This window comes from Gobius niger, assembly GCF_951799975.1.
Source record: "Gobius niger genome assembly, chromosome: 5".
NCBI classification, from domain to species: domain Eukaryota; kingdom Metazoa; phylum Chordata; class Actinopteri; order Gobiiformes; family Gobiidae; genus Gobius; species Gobius niger.
Genome location: NC_136856.1, coordinates 20,036,332 through 20,050,601, shown reverse-complemented (window position 1 = coordinate 20,050,601; position 14,270 = coordinate 20,036,332). Strand labels below are relative to the sequence as shown.

The 14,270-nt window shown below is 41.1% G+C and overlaps 1 protein-coding gene across 1 annotated transcript; it reads right to left on the bottom strand.

Moving 5' to 3' along the window:
• Positions 1–1,170: 1,170 nt before the first annotated feature.
• Positions 1,171–9,648, bottom strand: mbnl3 (muscleblind-like splicing regulator 3; the record flags this gene model as incomplete). Its single annotated transcript, XM_079557148.1, has 8 exons — positions 1,171–1,224; positions 1,867–1,958; positions 2,299–2,421; positions 3,239–3,300; positions 5,626–5,903; positions 5,978–6,181; positions 7,439–7,600; positions 9,475–9,648. The coding sequence occupies 8 exons, from the start codon at positions 9,646–9,648 to the stop codon at positions 1,222–1,224; spliced, it is 1,098 nt and encodes a 365-aa protein (XP_079413274.1). The 3' UTR covers positions 1,171–1,221.
• Between the last annotated feature and the right edge of the window lie 4,622 nt (positions 9,649–14,270).

Genomic DNA, 14,270 nt, shown 5'->3' with positions numbered 1-14,270 from the left:
CAAATCTGATCTGACTTGTGACTTTTGCAACATTAGTGTCATGTGCGGGCACGGTAAAGGGGCGTATTTGTTCCGTGAGGTGAGGGAGAGTGCATCTGAAAGTCACAGCTTTACTTTCTCTGATGTGTGAACCTCTGAAGGTGCCCTCACTGAGAACTGCCTGGAAGAGGTTAGGGGAAGGGAGAAGGGAATGGTTTCTGAAAGGCCACAAGAATCAGTTTTTTTGGATTGGACTTCATATTTTTGACATCTGCAATATGAGAGTTTTGCCTCTTCATCTGTACTTTAAAAATGTTTTTTTGATGTGCGTTACTCCTCTCTTTTTTCCCCCACATAAATCCTGGGAGGGTTTTAATCCCATGATCTAGATGTCTTTAAAACAAATTACATCTGCTAGAGACACTTGTCAACCTGAATGGTTACATTTTCAAGTTAACAATGAACTCTCTTAACAAATACATTCAAGCTCATAGGTACTTCCTGATTAACCACGACACATACCATGTGCCAATTCTTTTTACTCCAGAAGCCGGACAGGTTCATCTGTTCCTAATATACCCTCATATAATGGCACATAATGGCACACATTTCAGCACAGTTGCATCTCAGTGCTGCAACATCCGTGACATCTTTTAAAATCAATTAAAGTGCGTCTTATCATCAAGACCAACAAGTCTTGTGTTGCCAGTCCTGTGCACTTTAAATTCACAAGTCTAATACCTATTACATTGAATAGTTATTATCATTATGCACAGCATGTAATAATTACAATAACAGAATTATGATCAATACATTAAATTGGCAGTTCACATCCACATGACTTCAGATAAAGTTTTACAAGATCTACTTGAGTTTTTATCAATGAGACAGTCAAATGTATTGGTAGCCATATGCACCAACATAAAGAGCATGTAATTTCACTAATATCTGCACTTTTCAATCATTGGTATACAGTATATGGCTGTAAAACTGTCTATTGCTCAAGACTGATCTTCTAGTTCGTCCGCACCACTTTGGCAGCAGTGGTGAATTTTGATCCTTCTTTGAGAGTGAGACACATACAGTGTATGACCGAGTCTGCCTGAGATAGGACTTCCCACTTGTATATGCAGGAGCATTAACAGAGGTTACAGGACAGGCTGACGGAGTTAAGAGCAACCGGGGCGGCCACCATGGTTATACACTGCACAAGAGGATCTGGGTTGAGCAGTTCTGGAAAGTCTACTGTAAGAGAAAAAAATTGATATTAAAAATATTTATAATGCATATCTGTATCTCAGTTTATATATAAAGATGTATTTGACGTTTACAATATATTGCTATCAGCATATTGAATGCTGTAATGGAGTTGGCTATTGTGATGAAATGAAATACGACGGGGATTTTTATCACTTAACCTTAAATCCTGTACTTAAGGCCATGTCTGAAACACATGCAATTCTTGTATTGTATTGATCTAGGTCCGGGGAGGTCCAGGGACCCATGGGGGCCTTAGAGGAATTGCAGGGGGGCCTCCATAGGTTGACCACACTTCATTTATCTAAAATTGAATGTTTATGTGCATTTATTTAATTGTACGTAAGTATTTAGCCAGTAATCACTATTATTTGTGAATTGTTAAGCTAAAACATTACAAATCATTTTATAATGTTGGTGAGCCCCATGGGATCTTTGGATCAACATGGGGGGCAGCGATGCGCTGGACTTTGGGAACATGGCCTACTGGGTTACTGCATGTGAATTCGAGTCCCATCTCTGACTTGAGGGTTATATATGTCATGTTGCTCTATTAGGCTGCTACATATACAATTCTGTATGACAAAGTTAAGAAGGATAGAAGGATGAAATTTGAACAAATAGTTATACCTGATTGGAGACAGCAGATTCAGCAAAAGATACATTGGTGACAGGGGTTGAGGCCGATGAAACAGTGGTGGTGGAACCGTGCATCATGGGAACTTTTGATTCAATCAGACAGAGGACAATAGGACATGGATGTTGGCGAGAGGGACAGGAATGATATGTTTGTTTACAATGGGTAAATGTTTTAATAGAGACTAAAACATACGAGGTCATGCGAATAAAATTATGAAAAAACAACACAGAGTATTAACATCAGAGGTGGGTATAGTCGAATAAAGAAACTGTTTGATACATTAATTAATATTGTGTTTTATGAATAGCTCATCTACTCTATTATTTTAAATCTACTGAAAATTCATAGAGTTTTGCAATCCTTTGTCCAGTGTATTTTTTGTCTCTCAGATGTAAAGGGACAATGGGGTAGTAGAAACTCACCACTGGGCATGAAGGCTGGCTGCTGAATGCTGGACAGAGCCTGATGATAGTGAAACATGCTGGGGCTGAAAACAGTGGCAGCAGATCCATCACTTTTCTCTAAAACAGGCCTCTTTGGTAGCCCTGCAAACACAGCCTACACAGAGGAAAGAAGATAACACTGTTGTTCTCCACCTCCGATGAAATGTGGCTCTTTTGAGTAGCCTACCATCAGATCCAAACCAGGTTTATGGTGACTATAGGGGCTAAAGTAGTTCAAAGCAAGAGCTAAAAGGAGAACAAAAACTGCAGTGGGGTGTGGGAAAAAAGGCCACAGCAAAGGTTTAACACCCTACAGAGTCAATAACTAGCAGTCCCCCATTTTGCAAGTATCACAGAAAATGTCTGACAGAACTGACAGATCTTGGTTGTCTTGCATACACATCTCTTTGGAGGTCCATCCAAAGACCTTCAGTGACCTTCAGGAAACACCTCTTGATTTCTTCCATTGTTAATTTTGAAGTGTGTTTAGGATCATTATCCATTTGTAAAGGCCATCTGTTTTTAACTTAAGCTTTTTCACAGATAGTGTCACGTATGATAAATGCCACCTGCCACCATATTTTTTACACAATTTTTCTAATGTTGCAAAGCTACTAACTGTTCATCTATCCTGCCTTTCTCTATTTTTTGCAGTCACAGAAAGGCAACAGGAATAACTACGGGGTACTGCACAAAATGTAGTGACATCTTAAAATAGCTATAGCTACTTACGAATACATACAAAAAGTATTTTTCCCAAAATGCTAATGAATGATTAGCAACTGTAATTAGCTTACAGGTCAAATATGCTGTAATATTGGACAAAACAATTGATTGATTGATTGAAGTGCTTGTGCTCCATTTGTCCACGTGTAATAGGACAGCACTGTAATTGGACCTGCTCTCCTCCTCCACTCACAGTTGTGGCCGTAAGGTCTCCGGTGCCTGTCGCGGAGGCAATCCCGGAACTTGGTGGTGGCACTGTGAAGTAAGAGATGCCGTCAAGCTGAAGAAGGAGTCCTACCTGGCCTTGTTGGCTTGTGGGACCCCCGGAGGCAGCTGAGAGGTACCGGCAGGCCAAGCGTGCCGCAGCTCGTGCGGTTGCAGAGGCAAACACTCAGGTGCGGGAGGAGCTTGGTAAATCCATAGAGGAGGACTATCGGTCGGTCTCAAAGAAATTCTGACAAACCATCCGGCGCCCCAGGAGGGGGAAGTTGACCTCGAATGGGGATGTTGTCGGGTGGTGGATCTCCTCAGTCCCACTGTCACGTCTTCGATAAGGCAGCAGAGGCTGGGGACTCAGAGGGGGACATGCCCATCACCCAAGCTGAAGGTGGTTAGAAAGCTCCTTGGTGGCAAGGCTCCGGGGGTGGATGAGATTCGCCCTGAGTACCTTAAGTCTCTGGATGTTGTAAGACTGTATTGGCTGACCAGAGCTGGTGGTCCCTCTCGTTAAGAAGGGGGCTCACACTCCTCAGCCTCCATGTTAAGGTCTACTGCAGGGTGCTGGAGAAGAGGATCCATCCAAGAGTTGAACATCAGATTCAGGAGAACAGTGCATTTTTCGTCCCGATCGCGGTACACTGGACCAGCTCTATACCCTCCATCGGGTGCTGGAGGGTTCGTGGGAGTTCGTCCAACAAGTCCACATGTGCTTTGTGGATCTGGAGAAACCACTCAACCGCGTCCCTCACGGTGCCCTGTGGGGGGTGCTCCTAGAGTAGAGGGGCCCTCTGCTAAGGGTTGGTCCGTTCCTTGTATGACCGCAGCAGGAGCTCAGTTCGCAGTAGTTCAAAATCCCAATAATCGCCCTACATTAGAAAAAATCATTATGGGTCGACCTCTATTAGATATATTTCTATATATCTCTATGATTGAAACCTTTACTATATCAAAAAATGTTTAACTATTTGAGAGATTAAAAAAAAAAAACTGTGTATCATCAGCGTAACTGTGTTGACTCCATGTCTCCTGATGACACAGCTAAGAGGGAGCATTATAGAGGTGACACCAACCAGTCCACCTCCATGTAGGTTGACTCATCACCATCCAAGGTGATGATTCCGACTAGGGTGGAATCGTCTGCAAACTTGATCAGTTTTTCAGACTTATGGCTGGAGGTGCAGCATTTGGATTTACAGGGAAAAGAGCAAAGGGGAAAGTACCCAGGCTTGAGTGTCCAAGACAGGAAGTCAGTGATCCACCTGCAGAGGAAGTCCGGCACATGAGCTGGAGGAGCTGGTCCCGGATCAGAGCTGGGAAGATAGTGTTGAAGGCAGAACTGAAGACCACAGACAGGATCCTGGCACAGGTTCCTGAGAAAACCAAATGCTGCAAGATGAAGTGGAGGAGCAGGTTGAATGTGTGCAGTGAAATCTCTCAGTTCTAGAAGACTTTTCCCCAAACTGGAACTGAAAGACTCTTGGCTCCCTAGAAAGCTATGACACTTGCCAAAGGGGGGGCTACGAGGTATTTACTCTGCAGGGTGCTAAAATCTTGCAATGGCCTTATTTCCTTTTTTGGTTATTTTGAAAATGTAAAAGATGAAAAGAAGTTAAAATGTAAATACTCTGAAGAAAAATATTCCTCAAATATTGCTTAACTGCATACGTATGTCTACATTGGTAGAGAATGCCATTTTTCAAACCATGCTCGGCAATCTTTTGCTGAAAAAGATTGGTGCTCACTGTGTTTTAGGTCTGTGTTTTATTGTCCCTCATACATAACAAACAGAAGAGGTAGCTATGTCTCTGTTATTTTTTGTTGCTTTCTGCATTTGTTTACGCTGCAAAACTGGCAAAGTAAACAACTATGCCACTTTATTTGCTTAGAATAATAATACATTTTAATTCATAATGCACTTGCCAAACAAACCTCAAAGTGCTGCAGTAAAAACAATTTGTACCAAATGAATAAAAGCAGCGTATGGTTTAAAAATGTTCTGGATGTACCGTAGTCTCGGAAAACTGTAACTGTAAACTGCAGTAGTTTAGCCTGGAGGAGATAAAGCTTTTCAGCATCTGCAACGATGGGAATGGACGGAGTTTGGAGATGTTGCGTAAATGAAAACATTAAATCTAACAGGTTTTGGATGTGGGCTTGAAATGTTTGGTGGGGATCAAATTTCACCCACACATTTGTGACAGTGAATGAGAGTTTAGTAAATTGACCAAGGAATGAGATACCAGAAATGGGGAAAGTGCATCCACGCCTTTATCTCCTCCAGGCAGAGTGCGAGGGAGGAAAGTGTTGCTGTGGGGGATGTGGTGTCAGTCCGGATGTATAGCTGCGTGTCATCAGCGTAACTGTGAAAGGAGATGCCGTGTTTGGTGATGATTTTGTTTAGAAAGAGAACTCACTGTGTTTGGACTGTTTTGGTGCTGCGTGGCCTTGATCCGTGCCTGTAGGTGAGCAGGAGGGTGGAAGTACTTGCATGTATCTCGGCCGCAGCGACCTTTGATAAAGTCCATGCACACAATGACCGAGTTCTCACTGCAGTCAACCATACCAGCCTCCAGGGGATGTGCATAGCGGCAGTCACCCTCTCCCCGAGAGCAGTTTCCACGCTGAAACTCTCGACACACCTAGCACAATAACAATGTAAGTTTATTTAGACATTCTTTATATAATAGCTAAAAGAAAAACTCATGGGTCATACCTCTAATTTATCACTGCGTGATTGTTTTAGGGCTGAAGTGCCATTGCTGATAGCTGACAGACCAGTCGGACTCCCAGGAAGCAGCAGGGGAGCACTGGGCAACAGCTCGGGCATCAGGCCCATGCATGGAGCTATTTGGCTTAGATACGGATTAACGGCCAGACTGGGATAGGTTGGTAGCGATGGTGACATTGGGAATGTGGTCTAGAAAGAGAAAAACGCATATTTCAATGCTGTATGTTTATAAATGTTGTGTGTGACATAGAAAACATGATTATTAAATGTGGAAATTGCTACATTTATTAGAAAGAATAGATAGATGTTACTTAACCTGTTGTGTGTTGGCGTGGGCCTATGTTAAATCCTAAAATGCACCAAGATATCCTACAAAATATTTATTTTCTCTTCTACAATGTTTTGAGATTTGCGGACCCCAAATATGGAGCTTATTCCAGCTTCAACTCAAAATGTGCACAATAGGCTAATCCTCCAAGTACTTCTGACCAGAAAAAGTGGTGGAGCTTCTTTACTAAAAGTATCGATACAGGTGCCAAAAAAATGCAACAGCGTCAGATAGATTTAAATACTACTTAAACAAAAGTCAAAGGGGTTGATTTAATGGACAAATTGAGTAGCAAAAGTGGACAAGTAATTTGTGCATTTCTTACCCACACAGCATTGTCTCATTTACATATCAGATTTGGGGCCCATTTGCAATGAAACAATAGCTGCAATATGCCCACAAAAGAACCTGTTTTATTTTTCCGTTTCCACTTGCTATTGGCACCTGTCTTAACAAATGACCCCCTAAAAGCATCCACTTCAAACTGTACCTAAAGTAAAAAAGCTACAGTATTATAAATAGATTTTGAGAACTATAGTAGGAGTAAAGGACACATTTAGAACGCAGAGTTGTGCTGTTCTCAAATCAGGTTGAATAGACTGAATGTGCAGCTCAAAATTATTCTGAGCAGAAATATTTTTCTGGAGCTTTTAGAATCACTGACTGAGCCTCTACAAAATGACCACTGCAAAAATAAATGTGCCAGAACCTAAATAAAAAATACCTTTAATTTTAATTTAGTTCAAAACTATAGTGAAATAGAAAGAACAGTAAGCACAGTAAAAGTAAAAAGTATCCATTATATACTGTATATATGTTTAACTTAATTAAAGTACAAGAATATAAAATTAGTACTTAAAAACAGTACTTTTAATTTTGTATGTTAGTTTCCACCACTGCAGATCTACAGCCTCTATACAGCGGCTGCCCACTGCTCCTGACAGGTTGGCCCAGTGGCGCTAAAGAGAGCACATTTCTCTACAGGTACAATAAAAATATCACCTAGAGCTCAGCCTTTTTATGTGCATCATGCAAATATAGTTATTTAGATTCATTTAATCTAAAATCATGGGCTCATTATTGTTCTAGGCCACCAAGGTTAAAGTCAGTCTACTTACCATGGGCATCTGTGCCCCTGGGAACAGAAATTGTATTTGTTGAGCCAACATGGCTGCTGCTGCTTTTTGCTGGATCAGGTTGTTTCTCCCATTGATTTCCAGTTGAGTTTTCAGGTGCAGCGGCGGGTGTAGATATTTGCAGTTATCCCTTACACAACGTCCCTATAAAAGTTACAATTTCAACATACTTCACACATGAAAAGTGACTTTTAGGTACACATTAAAATAAATACAAGGCAAACTACAGTCACGTTCCGAATGAGAAAACTGATCAGTTCGGCACAGAAATAATTTTCGTAATGAAATGATGACATGCATGCAATAGGGCACTGCAATCAAGTGTTTGTGAAGTTTTGCCGAAATATTGGACACGCTGCAGGTGCCTCCAACCAAATTGAGTTTAGTTTTTAGTTATTTAACAGGGAGACTGTGCAAAAACATGATTTAAAGATGCTTTACACCAGATTATAGCATGAGCTAGTTTCCATCTGCAGTCCCAGAACAGGTGAATCAGCACAATATAAAATATATCCATCCATGCAAATATACACACCACAAACATCCAATTACGACACTATTTTACACAAAACACAATTATGTAAAATTACGTGAGCTACACGCAACTAAATCCTACAAACCAGGTCTTGCCATGACACACATGAGCATCACCAGGATGTAGTTAGGAATAGGGGTGAGCATGATATACTGCTGTTCGATTGATATATGTGACAGTGATAAATGAAGCTACACCGAGATGGAGCCGTTGTGGGAAGGGCATCACAATCGCTTACTGATGAGGGGATGGCTTTAAAGCACAAAACTAAAAGGAACATTTAAGATGGTACATAGACTAACAAACACACACTTGCTGGCACTCAGCACTTATTAAGGTTTGTTCAGGGAGGGAAAAGGAGTCCCTTTACTCATTAACCACACTGGCCCATAAGCATCCTACTGCAGCTATTAACTCACTTTAAAGAATTCTAACTCAATTTAACTCAATAAGGTTCTTGCTGTCAGGGGTATTATGCCTATGGCAAACAGGTCCTGACTAATGCAATGTCAGAAAACTCATATGGATAGTGATGAATCAAGGTCTATGACGTGGCCCAGTATGGTGCAGCAATGAAGTCAGGCCTGGGATTGGGGCCCATATGGGAGGAGAGCGCCTGGTGGGCCTTTGCCCACAGGGCCTGGCCTGGCTCATCTTGGGCCTGCCCTCCTGTGGGCTCACCAAATGCAGGTGTCAACTGATCACCACATGGTAGTGAGTTGGATCCCTTGGGGAGGAAGCCGGTCGGACCGGGCAGACCCGAATGTATTGCAAGGGTCTATTGGTAATGGGGAATGGGATCCCTCTGTCAGCAGGATTTTTAATTCTCACCCCTGGAAGAGCTCCTCCCAGATCCTGAGGGAGTTTGGAGACATGGAATCTGAACAGGACCAAGTTCTCCATTGTCAATGTGGCCGTTCGTAGCTGTAGCTGCATTGAAGGAGGAGTCCTACCTGGCCTTACTGGCTTGTGGGACTCCCCAGCTGCACTGGGGTGTTTTGCAGCTGAGTGTAAAGCGGCCGGGATGTGGATCAGCACCTCCAAATCCGAGGCCATGGCTCTCCACCAGAAAAGGGTGGCTTCTCCTCTCCAAGTCGGGGGAAAGTTCAAGTATCTCGGGATACTAGAACATATTCTACACCTCATCTCTGCCCATGAACACAGTTTATTTAGTTTATTGTTTATTGAAAAAGGGACAATGTACAAAACCATTAGTCCATTAGAAGAGATGATTTGTACCAGATTTAGCTAAGTAGCTATTTTCCATCTGCAGTCTTTATGAACTGATCATGCTGTTGCTCTGCACTAAAAAAAACATTCAGGAGAAGATCAGATCATCCAATGAATATGTACTATAGTGCTGTTGCTAGGCTGTTTTTTCCCTTACACCCAGTAAAATCCCCTATTGCTCTGATGGACAAAAAAAACATTGCTAAATGTATTTTAATAAGGAATTGTATCAGTTACATACAGGTATTCTTACCTTGAGTGAGTCAAAGCAGGCAATGACTCTGCCATTTTCCACGAGGCAGCTGGGAGAGGGGTGCGCAAACTTACACTCTGCATCTGACCTCAGGCATGTGCCTCTCTGAAACTCTCGACACACTTCCAATGTCAGCCATTTGGTATCTCGGCCCATGTTCATGCTGACTGTCATCCCAGATGGAAAAAAGTAAAAAAAAAAAAAAAAAAACGGACAAATAATTCCAGCAAAAAGCACAAGAAAAATGCATTTGCTTTGTAGATCTGCGATGATTCCCTTTGGGAAAAGTGTCAGATGATGTTTAAGCTGAGATAATAATAATAATAGTCACAATAATAATAATGGCTTACTCTTGTATTGCACTTTATAAGCCTGTATTACCAAGCGCTACACTGGAGTGTATTATCAATTCAGCCAGGGGTAGACTGAGGCTACCAGCCTGTGCCATCGGCCCCTCCGACCACCACCCACTCACACTCACTACATTAAGTCTGGCCTATAATACATGTTTTTAGTGGTAGGGGAAACCGGAGTACCAGGAGAAAACCTATACAGACATGGGGAGAGCATGCAAATTCCACACAGAAAGGCCCCGTCCAGGTGGGAATCGAAGCCGGGACCTTCTAGCTGTGCAGCACAAGCGCTAACCGCTGTACCACTGTGCCGCCCAATTCATTTCAACTGAACTAGAGACCCGCTCTGTCTTGGAAAGACAGATTTGAGTGTTGTTACATATAAAGTCCCAGTGTAAGTTTACTAATAAATCGAGACATTGGGCCAATATTGGGGCCATCAGCATAACCAACACAATTGATTTAAAAACATCAGGATTTGAGCACACAAAGGTGGACACAGACCTGAGCAGATAAAATGGATGCCTCTGTGGCTGTAGGTTCAAGACCAAGTCAGCATTGAGGAGGCAAACCCCAAGCACTTAAGATCACCCACTTCTTCCTTTAGTTGGATTCTTTCTTCATGATCTTTCCAGTAAGGCTATAGAGCTCCTGCAAAAAGCACATCAAAATAGTGATTATAATAGCTATAATCAATAGGTGAAACCGACGTTTCAGTAACAAATGAAACTGCAAGGAAAGTACAAGGGGAGAAAACATGGAAGGACAAGACGTGTGAATATGAGTCAAAGGAGAGAAACTGAAAGCATCATTAGGGTTGAGAGCCTATTGCCGCAGGGTGGTCCTTCATTCGGTTTAGGCTCAAACCCTTGGAATTAATTGAAGTAATTGAGTAGAATGTTTTTCTCAATTGGATTGCATTTATTCCTCCCTCATCGACCTTGTGAATAAATAGAACATATGGGGTGAAACGGTTCTGCTATCTCACGGTTCGGTGCATCACAATGCAAATACGAAATAAATAACATTTAGGTTTTGAAATAAAATAGCCATCACTAGGCAGTATTTATAGTCTCAGAATTAAATTGCTAATTCTTTCAAATTTTTCAAAGCTGCTTTATAATAAAATATGTCACTGGGTTCACACAGGAAGACAAAATAGAAATCAAATTTGTACTACTAAGTAAGTCATGTGTCGGCCATGTCCTAGTTAAGTGTTAAGTTTTGGGTTTAGCTTTCCATAGATGGCAGTAAAACACAGAGCAGCACATTTGATTTGGTTTGGGAAATTCTTGAACAACATTAAGCTTGTACTTTTTTGGAAACAAAGCTTTTGAGGCCGGACAACCAGGATTGGATCTTATGAATTTGTCTGCGCCTCTGACAATGCGCTGTGCCCTGGATCTATCATTCACTGCAGTCTGGTCGTCTGCAGGAGAACCCATGACTATGCCGCGAGGATGTCATGTGTTTTTGGAGGATGTAACGTTGAAGGTCCTGAGTGTCTGCAGCCTGAGTTTAGCAATCAGTGATAATGATACACATGCACTCTGGGTGCACACGAATGACATGCGCCGCGGAGCTTATGAATGAATACATATAGACTAAAACTTAAAGTAATTTTTGTAGCCATGGAAACGTGACCCAAAAGACTCCAATTGTGCTCCATGTTGTGTGCTATATGTTTAGGTGTTAAAGGGACTATACAGAGTTCAAATTAAGAATTTCCCCCCCTACATGTTCCAGCCATGTCCTAATGTGTAGAATGAGCTCAGACCTGTTCACCACAAGTGCCTCTAAAATCCTGCACTGTCACTCAAAAAGATGTTACTTCGGGTCCAAATTGCCGTCATGCACGAGCTTAATATAGAAGTTGCAGTTAAACCTATGGCCTGAGGTGGCAGTAGTGAGTATATAATGGCTAACTTGCATCTAGCCCCTTTAAGTAAAAGGTTTTCTTATAGTTTTATACATGTAATGAGGTAACCATTTATAAAGCAGTGTATTGTTACATGTTTTGTTAATGAATTGCATGAAATGTGTTTTCAAAGATTGTTGTTTTCATAAAAAACTGAAATATCACATGTATGTATTCACATTCTTTGCAATGACACTCAAAACTGAGCTCTGGTGCATCCTGTTTCCACTAATTGTTATTGAGATGTTTCTAAAACTTGACTCAAGTGACTAGAGTCGACTGGATTTCACCTGTGGTTAATTTACCACAGGTGGAATCCATTGGACTTGATTTGGAAAGACACACACCTGTCTATATTAGGTCCCACAGCTGACAGTGCATGTCAGGGCAGTAACTAAGCCCCGAAGTCAAAGGATTTGTCTGTAGACTGCAGAGACAGGTTTGAGGCACAGATCTGAGGAAGGGGACAGAACAACTATTGCAGCACTGTAAATGCAGCATTACGAAAATACCCCAAATGCAGATGTGCAAAGCCTGTAGCATCATACCCGAGAGAAGACTTGAGGCTTTAATACATTTGCAAAAATGTCTAGCTTTTCATGGTTTAGCACATAATACAGCTACGTTAGAGCCATATAACCATCTCGGGCCCTGAGAACTTCAGAGAGGGGTCTCCTGGTGGTTCTAAGCGTTTCTGTTTCATGCTGTTTCAAGTATTTTATCTGCACTCTTGCTTTTTACTGTAATTAATTCATTTTTATGTTGATGTTTTATGGATGGATTTTACCTGCTTTCTTGAAATTTTATGCAACTGTGTATGAATTGTGCTCTACAAAGCACTGCCCCCAAAGTGCACGCCTCCCTCAAACATACACTCGTCGTGCATAGTTCCTGCACTTACACGCGCATTAAAAAAAAAAAATATGGCAACTGTACAAAGTCCATAAAAGTAAATGGACTGAGAGCCCTGGGTCACTGATGGGCACCGACCATGAGGTAGGTTTATTGAAATATATAGTTTATGGTACCAGCGAATAAGGAAACATGGGAATATTATTTATTCTTATTTTATTCTTATTTTATTTTTATTTTTATTTTTTCACACCGTCGCAATTTTCACCCAGTAAACATTTATGGAAGTGCACAGATTTTCCAAAAATTCAAACCTGATCTCATTTTGGAATTTCTAAATATTGGCACGTCAGCGCCACCTTTTTTTTTTTTTTTTTTTTAATTGCGGAATAGGAATCAAAAACATTGGTCCATATATACATCTTGACAAGTAAACGTAATGACGGCAACGGCGTACGCCAAATTGGATGTCAGATATTTTGCATAAAAGCGGAAATATCTGCCATTTTTTTTACACATCGTACAAAATATATCTCTTCTCTATTTTGGGGGGAAATAATCAAGAGTAGAGGAATTTCAAAAGTTAGCCCAAAAACGTTTTTCTCATATTGATCGAACTCGATTTTAGAATCTATTTTGTTTTTCCATAATACAAGTAGCTGATTTATCAACTCTTGACACAAACTTCAGCTCAAACAAACATAAATGCTTTCCTCCAGGACCATTAGACATCTTCCAATGTTTCATTCAATCTCCAAAACTAGATGTTGTTTCTGTTTAAGAAATGCTGTAAACCTGTTGCCTGGAAACCAGACTCTGACGACAACTCGTCGCCGAGGGGGAAAATAGAATCTTTTGGGAAACACATTTTCACTCTTTTTAGCCATTTCCTGGTGGAATATCAACTTATTTTTCACATACAAATAAAGTCAAGAGTAAATCGGGTCCATATGGATATTTTCTCACAGCAGATTGTTCAGTAGAAGGGAATAAACGGCAGTTGTAGCTAGCGCTAGCTAACCGTTAGCATTAGCCCGATGCTAACATGTAGCATCCAGTTAGCATTGTCCGTTTTTTTAAAAAGTATTTATGGGCTGTTGAACCACTTTGCTCCTCTCCATGTCTTTGTATCTTTATTTAGTAGAAACTATGTTCACAATTCAGCATTTGTTAAAGTAGTTTTTGAATAATTAGAGAAAGTTTAGATTTTTTTCAAAATTGTTTTCCCCCTTAACTGTTTTCAAAAATGTCCATATAAGGGCGATTCACGAGATGCTGTCTGTATGAAAAAAGACAGAGGGGCTTCATTCCCTTCTCACCAGGCCAGTAAACCTGACGATTTTAAAGTCCCATGACGATATTTAAGATTGATCAAAGTAAAGATTGTGATTTCAATTAAATTAGATGAATTGCCCAGCCCTAGACAAAAAGTTACTCAAATTATTTGGATAACTTTTATGGACTCTCACTCTGTCAGGTATTGAGAGGGCACATTAGCGCCCCCTACAAAAATCCTATTACTCAGACCTCTGATAAGAAAAATATACATGAAGGCAGGAGCAATTATACCGTAAGCTAAGATTGAAGGCAAGGGTCGAATGAATCCCCTACACTGGGTGAAGCGCTTTGGGAGACTCCTCATGAAGGTGAATGAACGATACCGTTTGTAGTTT